The sequence below is a fragment of the Strix aluco genome, chromosome Z, assembly GCF_031877795.1.
Source record: "Strix aluco isolate bStrAlu1 chromosome Z, bStrAlu1.hap1, whole genome shotgun sequence".
In the NCBI taxonomy this organism is placed as follows: Eukaryota; Metazoa; Chordata; class Aves; order Strigiformes; family Strigidae; genus Strix; species Strix aluco.
The window spans coordinates 15,443,744-15,465,420 of NC_133971.1; the positions used below are offsets into that span (position 1 = coordinate 15,443,744).

The following is a 21,677-nucleotide window of genomic DNA, read 5'->3' on the forward strand; positions in this document are numbered from 1 at the left end:
CGGAGCCACAGCTTCTCCCGGAGCTCCCCGGAGGGACGCTGAGCGAGGCTGGCCTCCGCGGGGCCCGCTCGCCCGGTCTCGGGGCCTGCGGGGCCGCCGGATGGGAAGGGAGGGAGGACGGGGCCGTTAAGAGGCGAGGCTGGGAACAGCAGCCGTCCCGAGGCGGCCCTCCGCGCCGGGGAGGCAACCGTCTGCCTCCTGCGGGCGCCGCGGCTCTCCTCGCTCCGGGGCCGGGCGGCAAAGCCCGCTGTACCGAGACACCGGCCCGGGCGCCGCCAGAGGCCGGGAGAGCAGCGGAGGGAAGCGGCAACGGCCGGGCTCTGCCCTCTCCTCGCGCACCTCTCGCGTCACCACCGGGCCGCGTTGCCGTAGCAACGGCAGCCTGTCGGGGCAGGGCGAGTTCTGCCCCGGCCGGCTGGCCCCGCCTCTCGCCACGTGACCTGCCCGCCCCGCCGTGCTGGCGCGTGCCCGCCGCTTCCGGGGGGAGCGCTCGGGTTCTGTCGCGCCGGTAAGTTTGTCGGAGCGGGCGGGGAGCGGCGGCATCGGCATCGGCATCGGCATGTCCGGCAACGGGCTCAGCTACAGCGAGCAGGGGGGAGAGGCGGCGCCCGAGCTGGCTCAGGAGGCGGTGCCAACCACGACCCCTTCGGCTCCCGCGGCCTTCGGGCTCTTCAGCAGCGACACTAAGAAGTAAGGGGGTCGGGCCGGGCCGGGCTGGGCCCCGCTCCGCGCCGCTCGGGCTTGTGTTGGGCGGGCGAGCGGTGACCGGTTCCGTGGGCCTTGGGGCGGTGCTGGGCCGGCGGGACCCTGCCCTCAGGCGGGGGGGCCGGGCGGCGGGGGCGGGGAGGACTGCGGCCTCAGGTCTTCCCCCGGTTATGGACAGCTCCGGGTGGCCGTGGCGGAGAAGGCGTGCCTCGGTTGCCCGGTTTTACTACCTCGTGACTCCGTCGAAAAGTTCGCTTGCTTGCCTTTAAGGTGTTCATAGCAGAATGAGTGATCTATAAAGTTTTCTTTGTTGATTTGTTTGAAAAACTGCTTATTACTTTTCCTCTATTTTGATAGCTACCCACACTGGCATTAGTTTAATTTTGCCTTCAAGTGTATTTAAAAAAAAAAAAAGTGCTTCGAAGTATTTGTGGGAGTTGTAGTTGGAAATGTAGTTGATTATGGCGAGGTGGCCAACTTGAAGTGGGTGTTGTGTCTTGGTCAGAAGTCAAAATGAGGAAATGGAGGAGGAAGAAAAACCGGCCGAAGTGCACTAGTACAAAAGGCTTTCAACTCTTTAAAGGAAAAGTGAATTGGGGAGGAAAAAAAAAAAAGTGTCTAAATGGAAAGATCAAGAGGTTTGCTAAGCTGGAATTGTATCCTATAACAAATTGGAAATCTATTCTGAGAGCAACCAATAAAAAGCACCATAAACTAAGGTCTCAGGTACATTAGAAAATCAATCACTTCTTCAGTTTGATTGTTCTGCACAAAGAGAGCATCCATGCTCTAGAAACCTCGACTGATGTGTTTATTTTTGTGCCACACCAAAGTAAATCACAACGTGAAGCTGCTGACACTCTGGTGCTTAGCTCTGTGAGACAGCAGCTGATAGGCCTCCTCAGTTTGCCAGACAAGTCACATTTCTCTTCCCCTGCTATTCCACTGAATAACTTTGTTCATTCTGCTCCAGTTAAAATTTTTGCTGCTCTAGCATGAATGACCCTCTGCTGACCTGTACGTTGTAGCTGATTTATGTTGTTTGCACTCTCTTTTCCTGTCCCCTTCCATAGAAGCAACTTTACACTTTATTTCTTAACCATTGTTTTGCTGCTGCCTTTCCACAGGGGGGGGTACCTTGATCATTGGTCATGGCCATAATTCTCTACATAACCCATTTAATCCTAGACTTCAAACTGTTTTGCAGGTGAAGTATAGCTCTCTGTTTTATCAGATGCAGAAGCTGAAGTGACTGATTCTACCTGTGGCTGCCCAGTGGTCAGGGGGAAATATAGCTCTGAAGTCCTGAGATGTCTTGTACACATATATGTATATGGTTGCCTTTCAGTATGGAAGAACTAGAATAGCTTGTGATATGTATGTATACCTTATTAATTGCTTCTCCAGGCTTGTTCTTACACTTACAGGAGGGGAGAGAAGATCCATCTTCTAAAGGAAAGCAGGCATTGATCTCTGTGGTCTTTTGCAGCTGACACATTGTTGTTCAAATAGAAAGATATCCATTATTCAGACCTGTATGGGTAAGCTGTGAGTATGGATCGGATAGTTGCGGAACATACAGCATGCAGGGAAGATTATGAAATTTGTGTAGTGTGAAGAAGCCACTGGACTGCAAGTGAGAGTTATTGTTAGAAAAGCAGACTGTGTTGCAGTCTGTTTGGAAAATGCAGTAGTCATTTATCAAACATATATCATGTATGTCTTATAGTCCGCTGTGGTAATAGAGCTGAAATGGAAATCTTAGAACAGGAACTGTAGCCCAGATGGAGGACATTGCATCTTTTGGTGGTTTGGCTTTGTGTTCCTTAAACTGGTCAGACCTGATCCCTCCCTACTGGGCATACAGAGAAGTGCAAGATGTGACTCTGCCTCTTGCATATTAAAGTCTGGGGATAGTGGGGTATTCTGCTGGTGAAAATAAAATTTTCAGTTACTGGCTTTTCAGAGTTTGTTTGCTGATCTCTCTTGATTGTCACTCAGCACTGCTGAATATGATCTTATATATGCTTATGTTCCATATCACTGTGGTTTTTTTAGTGCTTGGCAAATGTTTTATTGCTGAGGAAGGGGGATTCTTCCTTAGACCTACTGATCATGCAAGAAGTACTCCTTCTCGGTAGAGGGGCAGATGTATAATGTATGGCCTAGAATGTTGCTGCAGTAACTGTTCAACCAGAGGCCTGCACTTGCCTGTTGCCAGTTAATCTGAACAATATCATGTGGTTACAGTATAAATGTCAAAATATTACTGTAAACACTTTATTTAAAAAATCCCAGTCTCTTTTCCTTATGTTGTCTGTCTTCTCCTGTTTGTCATGAAGAAGTAAGCCAAAATGCTTCTGAAATAAATTATTTATTAGGATAGGCTGTCTTCAGTCTTGAAGCATTTGTTAGATAGAATGGCCTATGACAGGTTTCACACGGGGGCACAAAGGAGTATCAGTAGACTTAAATCTGAAGTCTAAAGTTGACCTAATGTAAATGATTTGTCCTAACTCTTTTGGTTTTAGCATTTCAGTAGAAATACTCAGGTGAAGTACTTACCTAAAAGTTCTGAGCATCTCTTGGTGTCAAAAGCCGATGTGTCTTATTCTCCTGCTAAAACTGCCTTTTTTACCTTTAGCAATTATATGATTTATTCATTAGCTTTCAATTACAAATAGAATCTTCAGTTAATGAACACAGTATTTTCTCAACATGTTAGTGTTTTCGTTTCATTGAGACACATGCTATCGGTATTGAAAATATCTTAGTGCCTCAAAACTTTTGTTGTGGTAACATCTTAAATGTAAGTGGAAAGTTTGACTGTTAGATCGATAAAGATGAAACAATCATTGAAATACACAGTTATCTTAATACAAACAAGGTACACCATTTGCAAATAACATGTTTCTCATTAGTTAATATATTATATGTATCCAGTGCAGTGGAAAAACAAAAAAAAAGATTGCAAAAATACAACTTTGGTTTACTTCTATTAAGTAACTGTGTAAATGTTCAGAACAAAGGAAGTGAGGAAAAGAGGTTTTTCTAAACTCTATTCTATAAATTATTACTAAGTACAACATGTACCTAAGAAGCTGTTTTCTTACCATGTTTGACTAAAGTGAAACTCTTCTTGAATAAGAGATTTCACAACAAGTATATGAGACTCTGCATATTGAATCCTGACTAAAGAGACAGATATAACTTGCCTGTTTAGTATGTATTGCTTTTAAAAAGCTTTTTGGTTAGTTAAATTGCTTCAGATATGTCAGAGGTGGATCTCGTGTTCAGAGGATGCAGACTTTGTGTTTGTTCTGTTAAATATCTCAATAACTGAGTAATTAAAAGATCTTACGTACCCAAGATGAGTCAGTCTAAATCTTCTGTGGAATGATTCCCACTGCATGGCTGAAGGTGCCTGTTGTTCTTCTTTCCCTCTCCTTCCTCCAGGCTTGTCACAGGAGCTGACATTTATGGTATTCCTTTATACAGCTATCTTAGGAATTTATTTGTGTGTCCAGGTAGGTGGTCTGATACTTTGTCTGTGAACTGGTTGTGTTCTAGACATAGGTCACTCCAGGTGTTCCAGATGTACATCATTCACATGCCCCACATGTTTGAAAAAGAAGAGAAAGGGTCAGGTTGTGGGCCACCAGAATAATGGCATGGTCTGCAGACAAGTCTTTGCCCATAACAGGAGTTTTCAGCAGAAAATTGGTAAGAGCCGAGTGGTCATGTAAATCTTACGGGCAAGCTGAATGCAGCCTGAGCTGGACCTGGAGCTATTACTCCATGGTCTAGATTGTTGAAATCCATGAAATAAGCATTGCCTATGAGGAAGACTGTTAAAATCATCTGTATAGTGTAGAAACATACCATTTGATGCACATCACCTAAATGAATAGAGTATTTTTATAGTTACATTATGTACTATTGCTCTGTGTTGAAGGATGAAAACTCTAACCACCTTCCAACTTTTAAGAAAACCTGGAGAGATAATTAATAACAGAATCCATGTTAACTGTATACATTAGGATGCAGCTATTACTGCCTACAGTTAATCGCAGGTGGACAGAGGATTTTCATCTGTATTAAGTGCATTTTAAACAAAATTTACCTGCATGTAATATTAAAATATAATAATGTTTGGTTCTTGGAAGTGATACAGTTTCAGTTCTCTAAACCAAATGTAAAAACTTACAGGTGAACCACATGAGTAACGTCAGCAGATACCAATTGATAAATACAGTATTGAAACAGATGGCAAAATTTATAACATGCATTTTCAACTTTACTGATTTGCATCTTTAAACTGTATTCCTGCCAAGCAAAATACATTTGTAATTTATTAGACCTTTTTTCCTGCAGATCTGGCTTATGCATTCTGTTGAGCTATTCATCAGAAAACTCGGCAGGGCTGCAAACCCATTTTTTTTTTTTTTTTTTTTTTGCTGAGATTTGCAAGCCTGTTTTGCAGAGAAATCTGAGGTGGTGATTTCATTAAGATACTCATTCCCCAATTCTCTGTGCAGGAGACTTTTCCAAATTCATCAGAGCTAAAAGCTAACTTTCAACAGATGCCAGAGATGTTCTTGGAGTCTTAAATTGATCTAGTTTTGTCTTGGCATATCCTGTTAACAGTCATAGAAAGCATGTACATAGACTGCCATTTGTGAAATTCTTGGAGGAGACTCCAGCCCTAATATTCAAACTTGATGCATCCGTTAGCTCATTGGCATAGCTACTTTCTTTCCCCATCTGTTATAATGGCGCTATGCCCACTAATATGGTGATATGCCAGTTTTGGTAGGATGTACAAGCCAGCAAAGATGAATGGTTTGGATGAACTGATGACTCTACAAGATAAAATCTGAACCCTGTAGTCAGTACCAGGATAGGAACTAAATGCAGTGTATGAACGTGGGCATGCTATTGCGGAGCACTTCTCCAGCTGAAATTGGTCAGATCTGATGGGGAGTAGCACACAATGAATATATTCTTAGTGCTGTGCATTTGACGCATTATGAGGATGCGAACAATGAACTGTGATTCTGTGCTGTGATTCTCTGTAACAGTCATTAAAAAGTTTTTGAGGCTTTTTTAATTTCCTTTGAAAGGCAAGTCTCATAGTTTTAAGGTCTTCACTGTGGTTCCTGCATATTTATGTTGTCATATATTTGCCTTAAGTGCTTGCTGTGATCTGCGTCCTGAATGGCATTAAAAATGCATTTCTCTAACACTATTATAATATAAGGCTGACGCAAGAAATTCCAGATTTTCTTAGATCTGCTTTTCTGAAGACTATTGTCTATGCTACCCTGCGGTAGTTTTCTTACTTTGAGAAAAACAGAATTCTTTTGGCCTATAAGGATTTTTTGGCATCCTGCTAGAAGATGAACAGCATTGTAATGTTCTTTAACAGTGTTTCTGAAATGTTGTGGACATATATGTAAATATACTAACACTGTTGTAGGTTCTGGCAGTGACAGCACCACATTCGTGGTGGTATCTTTAAAAGAAGCCTCTTCCCACCATTTTCAGGAAAGCTGGAAATACTTACTGCCTCTCGCTCTCCTTCACAACTATCAAATGCTGCAAAGTGATCTGCAGATGTCTGAAAATTCTGATCACTGGCCTCAAGACAGGCTGTAAATTGACACAACCACGTAAGTGGCAGCACCACCTCACATGCCACTTTTTCAGCCCTCAGGAAACTGATCTCTGCCACCAAGTAAGATTTTTTTTCTCGCAGAAGCTTCCCTGCAACATCGGAGGTGTGGGCGCTATCAGGAGAGGTCACATGCAGTGGGGTTGAAAGATTGTACTTTCCATCCTTTCAGACAACCTTTCTTGTTGTGGGGTGAAGTGTCTATAACTACTCTACTGACAACAGATAGATTAAATCACAGTCCTCTCCAGAAAGTGTTTCAGACTGCTTTGTCATACTAGTTGCCATCTGGTTACAGCTTTTGAAATGTAAGTGCATTGATGATGGGGGTAGCAGTGAGATACACGTGTTCGTGCACTGAGTTGCTCAAGCATTGTTCAGGTATTACAGTTTCATGACAGGGAACTGGGAAGATGCTTTATTCAGTTTTGACTTTAGACTTTTCTATGTATTTCCTCGCTGAGAAGGATGAGACTTTACTATCCAGATGGCAAGGGCTTTCAGAAACTAGTGACAAAGCAATCATTAAATGAGTTAAATTATGTTGCTGGTCAGACTATAACTGGTCGTCTTCTCTGTGGCTCTGAGCCTTGCAGGATACTATAGTTACCCTGATTTTCCTCACATCTCTGCTATATATCCTTTAAAACTATCAAGTTTGCTTTTTGGGTGGTATGTTTGTGTTTCAGATTGAAAAATTAAGGGTGACTGTAAAAGAAATAGATTATTTCTTATCTCATTTGCTCTTTAAACCACAGTATAGTGGTGGCATACATAGCCAAATGTTTTGAGTCTCTCTTGAAATAACAGTTGAATTCTATGTTGGTGTTGTGAATTGGCAATAAAATATAGTGTTACAATGGAAGAGGGTGGTAATACTGAATATCACCACAAGATGTCATTCAAACAGTGTGTGGTGTAGAGTGAAACTCAGATTTCTTGATTTTGTGCTAGAGGAACATCCCAAAGCAACAGCAAAATAAACTCAAATTGCAACATGTATTTAGTGCCATTTTAGCGTCCATGTTACATGGCTCTGAAATCAATTTACAGTTGCTCTTTAAGTGTTACACTTGTTTAGAGTTTGCTCAATAGCCTGAGCTAGAATAAGCCAATTTATTTTAAGGATTTTGCAGTGCCAGTAAACTGTAAAAAAACCTGATTTTAAAATTTATTTATTTATTTTTTAATTTGTGGGGATGGATACGGGACCTTCCATAGGGCTTCATTACTACTCAGGTGCCAAGACCAGAGATTGAGCTGCTCTGTCAAGTGTGGATTTTCTGCTTTAAACCTAGTAACATTTACAGTACTTCAAACTTCATATTGGAACATTTTGCTGTGCTGCAGGCAAAAAAAAAAATCTTAGTATGCTGTGGTTAAAAGTATGTCATCCAGACTGAAGTCTCCTAAAGACTTTGAACGCAAGAACAATGCAGTTGATACCATGTGACTGAAGGCGTACAGTGGATGGAGAACTTAAAACAAGAAGTGCATTATTAAAACTGTTGAATGCGACTTTTGTAACTTCTGTTCTTGTTCTATAATAGGTGGTTCCATAATATTAGAACTGGTGAAGCTTGCTTTCTCCCTTGTGGTGGATTTGTTTGCCGTTTCCTGTATCTGATCTTGCAGTAACACAATGCTGTCCTTGTATATGAAGAGCCTCTGTCTTGCCACGAGTTTATTTGTTTAAAATTCCTTCCCCTTTCTTAGAGGTGATTAAAACAGTTCCCAGATTTTTAGGCGTACAGATGGCATGGCAAATCATAATTAAATTCTTATTTTATAAAACAACAGGCTGATAAACCTCCAGGAGTAAAGATTTTGTAGCTAAAGAATTATTGCTGCATTGCCAGCTGGGCTTCAGTTGCAGTTTTGATACTTATGATATTTTTTTGATATTTTGATACTGCTTTTGATGAAGAAAGCCTCATGGGTGACTTCTTTCAGTAACTAGGTATATTAGAACTGTAGCAAATGCTGACAATTTATGGGTTTTGTCATATGGTGTTGCTAAAAAGAATAGGAGATATAATAAATTTATCAGGGTGGAGTAAATGTTCTCTTAACAGTTTTTCAGAATATGTAGGTGCAGTGGCAAATGATATGCCGTATTTTATGGATTAGTACTTTAGTGCAATTAAAGGTTTGTGATAGTTACTATGAGAAGACAAAGTAACAGAGGCCCAGATTTATCACTGACATAGCTGGTTGAAACCTCAGTGACGTACAGTTTTGCATACCCTCTTTTGTTTTCTGCAAAAGTGGGTAATGTTGCTCAACAGTATCTGAAATCCTAGTCTTAATCTAAGCAAGATGCCAGTTTTAGTGAGTGCTAACAAGAGTATGGCATACTCAGAGTTGTTCTTTAGTTGCTGTTGGCCATAATCAGCATGGAGAGTAATGGTCAGGGTCCTTTCTGGCATAAAAAAATAAAGTTAGGCAATGAATTTGCATTCCTAACTTACACTCACTAGCTTTCAAGTTCTTATATTGAGGAATAGAAGCCTGTGGTGGTAAAGATCCCAAAGGCATCTGAGTACTGATTCCTTAATATATTAGTAATTGTCTCATTGCCTTTTTTGGTAGATGCTATGCAAATAATAAAGATCGTATTTCATGACCTGTTCATGTTGTATATGGGTATAATATTTCTAATTATAGTCCATACCAGTGCTTTTAACTGGCAACTTTTTAGAACAGTGGGACCATATTATATAGAAGTTAAGACACTAGATTACAGCTCAGGAACTCAGGCAAATCCTGTTACGCTCCTGGATATGGAAGGGGCAGACGGGTGGGAGTCTTTCTGGTTTTCCTTTTTCTCCCCTCAGAAAGTTGTTTCACTTCTTACTGTAGCGAAAATGGGCTCAGCAACAATGTATTTACTCTTACAAAGAATTTTGTATACCTACTGTTGGGACCATTACTGTCTTGCTTCATTCATATAGCTCCTTATTGTTTGTAAACTGTCAGATTAGTCTTCTTTAAACCTGGTTTTGCTGCTGAAGTAATAAAGCTTATTTTTCAGCCATCTGTAATATGTACCTTACTCTGTAAGGCTAGAATTACTCCAGAAGCTTTAGCAAGGAGAGGCAAAGATATTGATGCAGCTCAGAGGTTGCTTGCATTTTCCTGAGCTCCTGGCAGGTGGACATAAGTGATAAAGAAATTATTTGTCTAACATTGTATACTGAAGAACTGTCACTTCAGAATAATTAATGAGTATAGAAACATGAACAGCAGTGGGAGGCTTGCATTTATGCTTTCTGTTTTGAGGGATTTTACTTAAGGATTGAAATTCCCTTAAATCATCTTAATGCTTGGAAGCTTAAAATATTTTTGTATTATACAGAAAGACTGAAATGCATTTGTCTTTTCCATTGTTCATTGAGGCTGCTGATAAGAGTTGTTTTTGGAGGGAAATGACCTTTGAAATCTGCGTAGGATATTTGTTTCTAGAAGTTAAAACAGCAAGGGAGTGGGTATCCTGTTACTTAATATGATTTTCTTTTTTTTCTTAGTAGACCTCAGTCTCCTCAGGCAAACTTGGTTGAGTGCAGTCATCTCTTTTTTTTTTTTTTTTTTATACTGTACTTAAAAGAATGGAACAAAATTCTGCAATGCTGGGTAAAATAATTGAGGTGTCTTGCACTATTAAATCTGCTCTTAAAGGGCAAAACTTTGAGGTTACACTGCAACCATATTTAACTGTAGAAGAAAAAAGGCTTGCTGCTGCTGATCCATATGAATATATGGAGCAATACTTTACTCTGTAAGTATCTAATGCTTGCTAATCCTAGATTATAATTTGTTAGAAAAGATTACAAAAAATACATCAGTTCATGTAGCAATTAATTTCCAAATGGATTCGTCAAGAACTTGTGGGTTTTTTCTATTTTGTTTTTTTTCTTCCTGCTGCTTTTCTCTTAGGAAAGCAAGGCTGGCTGTAACCAGGTCTTCATGTCTTAATCTCTCTCATTTATATCTTCTGGGTTAACATTTCAAAATGTTTTAATTTGAAGTGTATGATAGAATATTTTCTATAAGCAGTTAGAAGTACATTTCATCATTAAATACTTCTTTCTTTTGTCTTCACATCTTAAATTCACCTTTTGTCTTTTTTCTTTGTATTTGTTACACTGGTAACTCATACTCATCCTGTGATTACTGCCTGCTTTTGTCATTCCCAACTTCTGGGAGGTAGTCTTCAGCATGTACTTGAATCTTGTGCTTTGTGACTTCCCGCGTTTTTGCTACTTGATCCTCAAGTTCAAATTATTGTTTTCTCATTTTCTACTTTCTTACTTTCAGATTTTGTTGTCATATTCTTATTTTTTCATGGGGTTTTTTTTGTTAATTTTTTAATTTTGTAGATGTATTCCTAGACTTGAATCTTAAGCAGTTGCTACAATGTCTTATTCATGCAACACTTCTTGATTCTTTAGTCAGATACTAATTTTTTTGAAAAGTAGTTGCTTTGTTGGTTGTGCCAAGGAACCAGAGCATCCTCCTACCAATTATATGAGAACTAGATGATCATAATTTACTAATATTATCCTGTACTTTAGCTTTTACTGATGTCTCTCTCAATTTGTGCATAATTATGTGAAATAGCAGTAGGAAACTAGAAGCAGGAGCATCAGACTAAAAGCAACTTTCTAAATCAAGTCCAGTCTTCTGCTATATAACTTTGGTAACTGTGCCATATAGATGCTTTCACAAGCTAAGTTTAAAAGGTAAGGATTAAGACTTAAGCAGAAGGAATTAGAAGTCTTGGAAATTTCTGTATCCAACTAGAGCAAAGTCTCAGGCAGGGTGCTTCAAGCTGATCTAAAAGAACTGAGACTTAATATCCTGTGATATCATATGAGGAATAGGAGGACAGGAATGATCAGCAAAATGAGCTGTTTCTGTGGCCAAGAATGATGGGAATAAAGAGAGCTCACAAAAGTTAAATCAAGCTAGCCTTCCTAAAGAGTTAATTACAAGTGGAACTGTACAGAGAGATTAAAAGGTTAAAAAAGCAAATTATTGAATGTATTTTAAGTACAACCCTAAACCAACAAATATTTGATTTCTGATATCAAAAATAAGGATATAGAGCTGAGGGGAAAATACGGAGTGGCTAAAAGGAGTGTGAGGATATAGAGGTGAACACTAGCATGCTTGAAGTGAAATTAGAAAACCAAAGAGCTTAATGTAGAGGGAGGTGTGACTTTATAGCAGGGAGTTTGGAGGAAGGCAGAAGGAAAAGATCTGTGAAATGGCAGCATTAGTTATTTTTAACAGATCTGTCAACTTGGAGTGGTGTTACAAGAAGGTCCACTGAATGTTACCACTGGCCATGGAGAAGGTGGCCATCTATAGACATATTAAACTGATCTCAATAGTATGCAAAACTACAGAACGAAGTTGAACAGGAAGTAAAATTCAAAGGACTGAAGTAAACAGCTAAATAAATGTAGCAATAGAAGACTGATGATACAGTTCTTTGAACACTTCCAGGAGTAACTGAAAAAAAAAAAAAAATCAAAACCTTTGAGTGTGATGCAGAAAAAAATGAGTTCCCAGTGATATTTAGGAAATGGTGCTGAAGCAGTCAATGAAATTGAATGCTTCTACTTTTTTTGTTTTAAAGATAACACTTAAATATTAAGCTGTCAAGTGAAGCCAGTATTTACAACAGACCATCTGTATTAGATTGCTTCCGTAGTTCAGGAAATAGTTGGTTTCAAAAAAGGAGTTAGACTTCAGCTGGAAGTTCCATGTAGGTATCTGCATCCTGAATTTTGCATGTTTTTCTTCTGGCTTGTTAGGAAAAAAAGGGTTTTTTTCCCCTTGGTTGTGGTTCTTAGTTTTGTGGTTGTATACTGAAGTGTGTGGGCAATGTGGATTTCTGATGGATGGGATGCTGTGCTGGACGTGAAAATATGAGGAAAATCTCTGTTAGAGTGTCTCTATGCCTTGCAAGTAGGAAAAATGCTATTTAAAGGTTTATGAAGGAATGGATGACAATGTTTTGTCTCACTGTAACTAATTCTGGCTTTGACTTAAACCTCTTTTTCCTCCCCATCTGAAATTCTGAAGGCAGTGATAAATCAGAATATATCTATCTCTCTCTCTATATATATATATATTTCACATTCACTTTTTAAATCCTCTGTGGATGTATCGGGTCTGGCTGAGACGGAGTTAATTTTCCCCGTGGCAGCCCTCATAGTGCTTTGCTTTGTATTGGTAGCTAGAAGGGTGTTAATAGACACTAGTTTTGGCCACTGCTGAGCAGTGCTCACACAATATCAAGACTGTCTCTCCAACATTCCCCATGCCTCAGGTCTTCAGCTTTCCAGCCAAAGTTCACATAACAGCAGTTGCATGGACTTGTTTTATTGTTGTTATCTGATAGCTTCTTTTAATAAACACTCCATTATACTAGGCCAGCATGTTAACAAATACAATTTAAAAGTGGGCAAGAAGGAGCAGTGCTTCACCTTAAGTTGCTGAACTGATGCCAGAATATAAAAATGGTATTCTAGTTTTATTTTTCACTTTTTCTAATGGATGCTTTACTGTGTTTTTACCATAGAAATGAAGACCTAAAACAAATGTTGGAAAGCAGTAAAGATTCTGCAAAGCTGGATGCTATGAAAAGGATTGTTGGGGTATGTGAATTTTATTTATTAGATGTGAATTCTGGTTTTGCTTTACAGATCCTGTACCAAGACAGCATTTGAATCTAAGTGGTGTTTAAAAACTGCTGTAAAGTCTTTAATTTGGAATTTTGTGTAGAAATTGTTACATCAAAATATATACAGTCATATACTTTTAAAATATTTATGTAACAGTGCCAATGTGCCTGTAAATAACTATTTTCAGTAGGGAGGTGAGATTTTAAATATGAAATGGTTCCTTCAGAGAAACTTCAATTGCTGTGTTAATTCAGCATAAATTTGCAGGAGTAAAATGACAAATTGCATTTACTATATTTACTTTTTTAGATTGTATAAGGATTTTTTTAATTGAGCATGCTGCATATATATTTGACTATTTCAGGGGAACTGTGTACCCACAGAGGTGATTAAATAGTGTTTAACACTGTTGTGTGTGTAAACTCCGTAAACTAAACATCATGAAGTTGGTAAAGCCCCTTTATTTCTTCTTAAAAGTATTAGAAGATATTCTGGTTTGACCCCAGAGGGCAACTGAGCACCACGCAGCCATTCCCTCACCCCTTCCCCCCCAGTGTTGGGAAGGAGAAAATGAATCAAAAGGCTCAGGAATGAAGGTAAGGACAGAAAGGGGTGGCTGCCCCATTATGGTCACAGGTAAAAGACAGGCTCGCTAGGGGAAGAAAACAAGAACATCACTTTAGTTCAAACACTAAGAAAACCAAACTGAACAGACAGAATGGGACAGTGACAAGTAATATCATATCATAAAACACCTCCTCCTACCCCTCCCTTCTTCCCAGGCTCAGCTTTGTTCCCGATATCTCTACCTCCTCCTCCAGCAGCACAGGGGCAGGGGATGGGGGGTGCAGTCAGTCTGACATTTCTTCCTGAAAGGGGGGTGTGGGCAAGCACTCTTCTGCATTCTTCCTCCTACTCCACGTGGTGTCCCTCTCACAGGAGACAGTCCTCCACAAACTCTCCCCACTGTGAGTCCTCCCCACGGGATGCATTCTTCTCAAGATGCTCTGGTGTGGGTCACCTCCACGTGTGCAGTCCTCCCAGCGCCGAACTGCAACAGCGGGGGCTGCTTCTTCCCACAGAGTCCGGGGTCCTCCACAGGCCTCAGGCAAATCTCTGGTTCTTCAGTGACCTCCATGGGTGGCAGAGAGTGTGGCCTTGCCCTCTCACCACAGGATACAGGGGGGTTCTCTGCTCTGGCACATCTCCCCCTCTTCCTCCACCTTCCTTCCATTGACCTCAGTGTTTGCATCTGTGTCCTTCATGTATATGGAGGAATTAGAAACTATTAGATTGGGTCAGCTTTATATTTTAAACCAATGCTTTACTAAACTGATTTTTTTTTTTCATTTTTTTTCCTACAAACAATGCTCTTATTATGAATGAGCGTGCAATGAGCAAATGCACTCAAATACCTGCTGCTGCTACATATTCGAAGCAGTTCTTAACAACTGTTTCTTTAATTTCCTAGAAGTATAATACCATGAAGCTGGAGACATTTAGTTAGCACCGATTGCTGTGGTCCTTGATGGTCTTAGGCTGAGGTGATCAGGCTCAACAGCTCCTTAGCAAGGGAAGGCAGAAGTGCATTGAGCACATTCTTTCTTTTGCTCCTCCATTTCCCAATTCCAGATTTTTGTCCTTTTATAAGTTCCCAGTCCTTGGTTGCTGTCCCTGTTCTAAGCCCTGGAAGAGCACTACTTTTCCAGATGTCACCAGGCACCTTCTGTTTCTTGGATATTTTTCCCTTGCTCAACTGCTGCTTCTTTTCTTAAAGCAGAAGCAGCCTTCTAGCTTGTAAGGTTGACCATTACTTGACCACAAGTGAGTTGTTTGAATTACTGGATCCTTGGTTTTCAGTCTCTTGCATATTTTCAAGGTATTTGCGGTTACCCTGTGTTTAAAATGTATTTCATAACAAACACCTGATACCAACCTCCGGTTCACATAATGAACTGCAACAATGAGCTTTACAGGCCAGGACTGGAACTTTGCTACAAGGTCTTATTCTAGTTGTGCAGTGGTGATAATGTTCTTGCTTGGCACAAAGATGCTTTTATGTTACTAGTTGTGTGCTTACATTTAGGGAGTTCTTGGGGATGAGGTTTGTTTTCCAGAGATGAAAGGCTTCCTCTAGCCTTATTATTAAAGGAAAAAGGAACTTTGTTGTCAGAATATTGTTTAACGTGTCTCACTGGAATGCTCGTTTTCACTACTTTTAGGTAGGGGATTTTCCAACAGTTTTCTTATTCTTTTAGTAGACTTCAAGAGGCTGAACCTTCATTTGTCCATATAGGTGTAATGGAAAAGTACCAGGAGAACACTGCTTGTGGCTCCTTTTGCTGCTTCTTCCTCCTTTAAGGTGGTGTTTGAGTTGTCTGCTGGGGAGAAGGAGATTCATTACAAATAACTAAATCTGTCTTGCAGAGAGTGACTTTTAATGTAATTTTAAGCATAGGAGTTTTGATCTTTCAACTCCTCCTCTTACATGAAGGTGTCTAAGCATATCTTCAGCTAAAATACATATGTGTGATTTTAATGATTGATGATGCCTTTTTTTTTTTTTCAGCCAGTATGTTATTTTTCATGTTTCTTCTTTACATGCATGCCATAAATAATTACAATCTTTGGAAGATTACAAGCAGCAGTGCTGGTTTAGAAGTAAATTCAAAGTGTATACAGAGCCAAATTTATTTTACTATATGCATGAAAGCACAATAGCTGGTATTTCTTTTAAAATGTACACTGATATTACAATAACCACAATATTCTTGTTACCAGGTCTTGAAACCTGTTTGAACATGTTATCTGGGAAAAAAGTCTCAGTGGAATTTCACTCCTGAAGATTTCAGAGCAGAAATTTAGGAACCAAATTCACATGCCTGATTTCCCACAGAGAATTATATCCATGTCTGAGTGTCTCTCATTAAAAAAACCAGTTTAATACACCCTGACATTACATAGCACTTATTGTAGAATAAAAGTTTCTGTCTTTGCAGGAATGCCAGGTATATAAGCCAAAACAAATAGGCACAGCAACAAAAATGACATGATAGACCTTAGTCTTGGAAAGAACCACTATTTTCTTTCAGATTAATGATCTGTGGGCTAAGGAGGATTTACGCTAATCATTATGATTTAATGAGTCAAAATACACTCTTTTAAAAGACCCTAAATACATATTTACATGGTACGCTTGAGCTATTATGGTTGATCAGTTAAATAATGCAAGTAATGCATAGAGTCATACCATTACAACCTATCAGGGAAGTCTAAGGTTCATCCCTATTTTTGAATTACATAACTTCTGTTGCATCAAGATGAGATGATTGATAACGTTTTATTCTGTGATACTTCTCTGCAGTGCATTTTGCTACTAAGTTCTACTTGATTCTGGTTGTTCTGAATCTGCCATTTATGGAAGACAGCCCCTGTCCCCAGTCCTGACAACAGGGGTTTAATTTAGATTCTTAGTTAAAACCTCTTGAAAATCATACAGTGTGCTTGCTTCTTAGTTTGTCGCTTCCTGTGCTTTATTATAGCTGCAAGAGATAGTTTACGATGTTAAATTGGCTAAGTTGAAATGTCATGCTGGACAGCTGCTCCTAAACCCTTTTGAAAGGCTCACTCAGTATTAATTTGAACTACAACTACCTTCTTTCTTCTTCTAGCATCTTTGTTCTAACCTCAGAACATGGTTTTGCATTTTCTTGCTTTTGTTGCATAAGATCCTAGTTCTTTATGCCTTTAATATGTTTTATCAATGAAATACACAAACAGACCTGTGAGTTAAGAATATGGAGTTTAATCAGCTGTATAATGTTGGGTAATGGTGGGAATATGAGATGGTTATGAACAGCAGTAACAGCAGTCACAAAACTCATGTTCCTCTGTTGGATTCCTGCATATTTGCTTGTCTTAATGAGTTCTTGTCCTTTCTGATTAGCTTGATGTTTCACTGACTGGATTCTGCCCTTGACCATAGCTGGGGGTGCTCTGAGTCTGTATTCAGCAGCACTGTAACTTGATATAACATGTTCATTGAGTGCACCCTCAGCAAGTATGCCAACGACACCAAGCTGTGTGGTGCGGTCGACACGCTGGAGGGAAGGGATGGCATCCAGAGGGACCTGGACAGGCTTGAGAGGTGGGCCTGTGCAAACCTCATGAAGTTCAACAAGGCCAAGTGCAAGGACCTGCACATGGATTGAGGCAATCCCAAGCACAAATACAGGCTGGTTGATGAGTGGATCGAGAGCAGCCCTGCAGAGAAGGACTTGGGGGTGTTAGTGGATGGACAACTGACTATGAGCCAACAATGTGCACTCACAGCCCAGAAAGCCAGCTGCATCCTGGGCTGCATCAAGAGAAGTGTGGCCAGCAGGTCGAGGGAGGTGACTCTCTCCCTCTAGTCTGGTCTCATGAGACCCCACCTGGAGTACTGTGTCCAGCTCTGTGGCCCCCAACATAAGAAAGACATGGACCTGCTTGAGTAGGTCCAGGGGAGGCCACAAGGATGATCAGGGGACTGGAGCACCTCCCCTATGAGGACAGGCTGAGAGAGTTGGGATTGTTCAGCGTGGCAAAGAGAAGGCTGCGGCAAGACATTATAGCAGCCTTCCAGCACTGATTAGGGGCCTGCAGGAAAGATGGGGTTGGGACTCTTTATCAGGGAGTGTAGTGATGGGATTACACATAATGGTTTTAAACTGAAAGAGGGTAGATTTAGATTAGATATTAGGAATAAATTCTTTCCTTTGAGGGTGGTGAGACCCTGGAAGAGGTTGTCCAGAAAAGTTGTGGATGCCCCTTCCCTGGAAGTGTTCAAGGCCAGGTTGGACGGGGCTTTGAGCAACCTGGTCTAGTGGAAGGTGTCCCTGCCCATGGCAGGGGGTTGGAACTAGATGATCCCTTCCAACTCAAACCATTCTATGATTCATGAAATTCCAGGGTTTGCAGCTTGGACGTGAAGAACTGGCAGACATTCTGTGGGAATTAGATCTGAGAAATAAGATAATTGTGCAGCTCTAGTGTATACTGAAGTATTTTATTCTTACTAATATACTTCTTGTTTCTTATAAATAACTAAATGTTACTGTAAGTGTAATTTACAAATAGCTAATAAAATGTTTCTTATAAATAAATTCTTCATTAATTGTTCATACAAGGATGGAAGCTAAACTGGGGTTTTGTTGTTTGTGCTCTTTATTGAGACAATTTTATTGCTTACTATATGCCATAGTTTCAGATTTCTCTGAGATCAAATAGGAAAACTTTCGTCCTTTTTAAAAATAAAATCACACTGGGTTGACTGATCTTGCTTTTACCTTGTTTTTTTGTTCTGTATAAACACTTTAAAACCTTGTGTGTTTAACTTGCTGTGGAAACAACTTTGCTTTATTTTTAAGGTACTATGTTGGGTTTTGTTTTTATTTCTCCTTAGTTCTGTTGCATAGCAAGATTGTTCCAGGGAAAAGGAACAGGACTTTAACTTGTGTAACTTTTCCTGATTTTTTTTGTCATTGCTTTTTTGTTTTGATTTTTTTTTTTTTTTTTGATTACAGCTCCTGAAAGGTAATTCTGTAAAGCGTTTCAGGTTACTGAGATAATTGTTATAAGTAATTTTTAAAGCAGAAGAAATGATTTGCAGTCTCACGTGGTAAATTCCAGTTCATTGATTCCACCCCCCAAACTTGTAACCAGCTAGCACTCAGGAGTTTAGTTGTGTAAATAGTATCCTGTAAAGTCTAATAGTTAACCTCATTTTCCTCATACAGTGTAACAGTTAATCTCATTTATCCTCAACTTCATAGAAATCAGGTTTGAAATACAGATTTGGAATAAATGCCTATCTCTTTTTAAAAAAACCCAAAGAACCAAAAAAACCCAACCAAAAAACCCCACTCTAATATTATTACATTACTAAAATTTCTCCCCCCCACCCCCCCGCTTTTTTTTTTTTCAGATGATTGCGAAGGGGAAAAATGCTTCTGAGCTGTTTCCTGCTGTTGTGAAGAATGTTGCGAGTAAAAATATTGAGGTATTCCTATAGCTCATTAAGCATACTGTTATGGAAGATATGTTTATGACAGTTTAATTGTATCTGACTTTGGGATAAAACATAAAATCTCTAGTATTTTTTTTAATAAAATTACTTGGAGTTTAATTTCAATGACAGCATTGTAGTAGTAGTTTAATGTGTAAATAAAGGAAACCTGCTGGGTGATTTGGAGAGAGGAATAATAACTATTTACATTTTAAAAAATTGATTGATTAGAGAAAGTTTGTGGAAGTGTGTGGTGGTAATTCTGAGAAAAGGTACTATAGTCTGTTTTGAGGTGTGGTGCTGCTTGCAAAGACTGAGTATGGGTTGTGCTACGTTGTATTTGAAAACTTGTATTGCAGATCAAGGCTGAAGTAAGGGTTGGATAAAAAAGTTTTCACCATTCCAATCATGTAGTATATTTATAAAAGAAATCTCTCAGTGTTAGGATTGCAGTGTGAGATCACTTTAACTCAGTTAAACAAGTCTTTGTATGAATTCATTGTTAGACAAAATGTGATATTACTAATGGAGTGTATTTAAAATAATTTTTTATTTCACAATACTTAAACGTTGGTTCTTTTGATAATTTAGTTGAGAGAATTTGTTTAATGCTTTGTTAATGTGAATGTCTGTAATTCCAGAAGATTACAGAAAAGTAGCTTTCAAATCTCAGAGTCTTTTGGAGAAATGTGACTATTTAGGGGGAGGATAGATAGGTCACATCTTGAGCAGAGAAGAAATTTTTGCTAATATGCAGTGTAATCTCAAATTTTTGGGTTATTTTTGTTTTGCAAGGCGTGGAGACTTTAGAGCAAAGTCATACATGCATTTTAGGAATAAGACCTTCTTAATTTATTTTGTATGAAGAATTATGAAAGGAGTATATGAGGGGGCAGACAAGAATATTATAAACTTCCTATAAAAGCAGCTGATCAAGAACCTGAGTCAGAATAATCTGTGATAGGAGTTAATTTCTTGAGACAATTTGCTTGACTAAATTTATTCAACTTTCACTAAACTGTGTGACTTAATTAAAAGACAACATGTTTAATAATTGTTTTCAGGATTTCCATAGATAAAAACAATAGCAGAAATATAAGTTTTCTTTTCAGGCTGTTCACCATCCATGTTATTTTAGCAGCATATGTGTCAGCTCTTGCCCCAATTTTGGGTGTTGGACACACAAACTATCATGCTTCTGTATCTTTTTTTTCTTTTTTCTCATAAGAAAGCAAGCAAAAAACCCCATCTTGGACTAGTGAAAAATCAAATTTCCAGGAAGTTAAAAAAATGGAGATTGTGTTCAACTATGATGAGTTTAAATCCACAGGCTTACTGTGTGCCTTGAGGTAATCTAAAGCAGCACCTGCATTAGAAAGTTGTACAACCAGAGGTTTTATAAAGAAAATATTGCTTTAATGCTCACTACCAGTACTGTACATATGCTCTGAGCTCCAGTGCAGAGATGTCAGAGTTATATTTCACTTGAAAAATGAGATTTGGATGAAAGTAACATCTGTAAGTTTGTCGTTCCAGACCACGTAGTGACCAATAAGCATCAGTTTGAGGAAAGCAGAGCAAACATGCAATGATACTAGTTACTTCCTACTGTACAGGATCATAATTTTGGAAAAATGCTGGAGATTGTTGTTTGAAACACTGGGTTTTAAGAAGAGAAGTCAATTGAATGCATGCTCCAATTCTTCCCTCCTCACCTGGAAATATGTCCTTCAGCCTTTGTTATTAACAGCAACAAAAAGTTGCTTTTTCCCTGACTTATGACACCTGAATATTTTATTTCCTGCAATAATGACTTCAGCAAACTCCTGTGTCTCTCTAATGTGCTGCGATATATGTCTGTTTTCTTCCTTATTTTACGTGGATGGATAGTGATAGTCAAATTTGAGTCTAATTTTAGCTTTAGGTACTGCATTAACAATGTTTTTTTCCATTCTTTGAAAGAATGCATATATTTGGGTGAGGCCAAATACTGAGCTTTGGTAAGTCAAGGAGGCATAAGCGTGCAAAGCTGACAATGCAGTGTCTTTCAGAACGTACTGTATTAAAATAATTTTAGAAATTGTAGCTGTACTTTTATTAATTGATGATAAAAGGAAATGTGGCAAGGAATCAGATGAGTTAAATGTTCTCTTCCTCTTTAACTTCTGTTTGTAAGTTATGAGTACTCATAAGTCCAGTTTTGAATAGAGAGACCTTACATGAAAGAGGAGTCCCTTGAACAGTATTATTCATCTTGAGAGCTTATAACTGTTAGGGCTGGAACTGCTAGCCCAACAAAGGCAAGACTGCCCCAGCTCCAGGCTTTCAGCCCAACCAGTAGTGAGGCTGGGAGTGTATTCCTAGTAAGTATGTACATACACACATATACACACACCTGTGTCTATATACACACACACACAAGAAATACATACATACAGAGACAGCCACATAAATTGATGTAGGGTACTCACATGAACACAAACAGCACCAGCAGCTCGACAGTTCAAGGTGAAGGTCTGCTGGTGGGAATGTATGTATACATACATATATACAGGAT

The 21,677-nt window shown here is 39.3% G+C and overlaps 1 protein-coding gene across 3 annotated transcripts in view; it reads left to right on the forward strand.

Annotated features, from left to right (window-relative positions):
- Positions 1 to 457: 457 nt before the first annotated feature.
- AP3B1 (adaptor related protein complex 3 subunit beta 1) overlaps positions 458 to 21,677 on the forward strand; it is a 163,521-nt gene continuing 142,301 nt past the window's right edge. The window contains exons 1-3 of one of the 3 annotated variants that reach the window (XM_074812298.1): positions 458 to 690; positions 12,972 to 13,047; positions 19,040 to 19,114. In XM_074812298.1, the coding sequence (XP_074668399.1) occupies positions 560 to 690; positions 12,972 to 13,047; positions 19,040 to 19,114 (282 nt within the window). In that variant the 5' untranslated portion in view covers positions 458 to 559. Of the gene's footprint in view, positions 691 to 9,807; positions 10,158 to 12,971; positions 13,048 to 19,039; positions 19,115 to 21,677 lie in introns of those variants that run through there. The other 2 variants (XR_012621587.1, XM_074812297.1) reach the window with 2 other exon arrangements.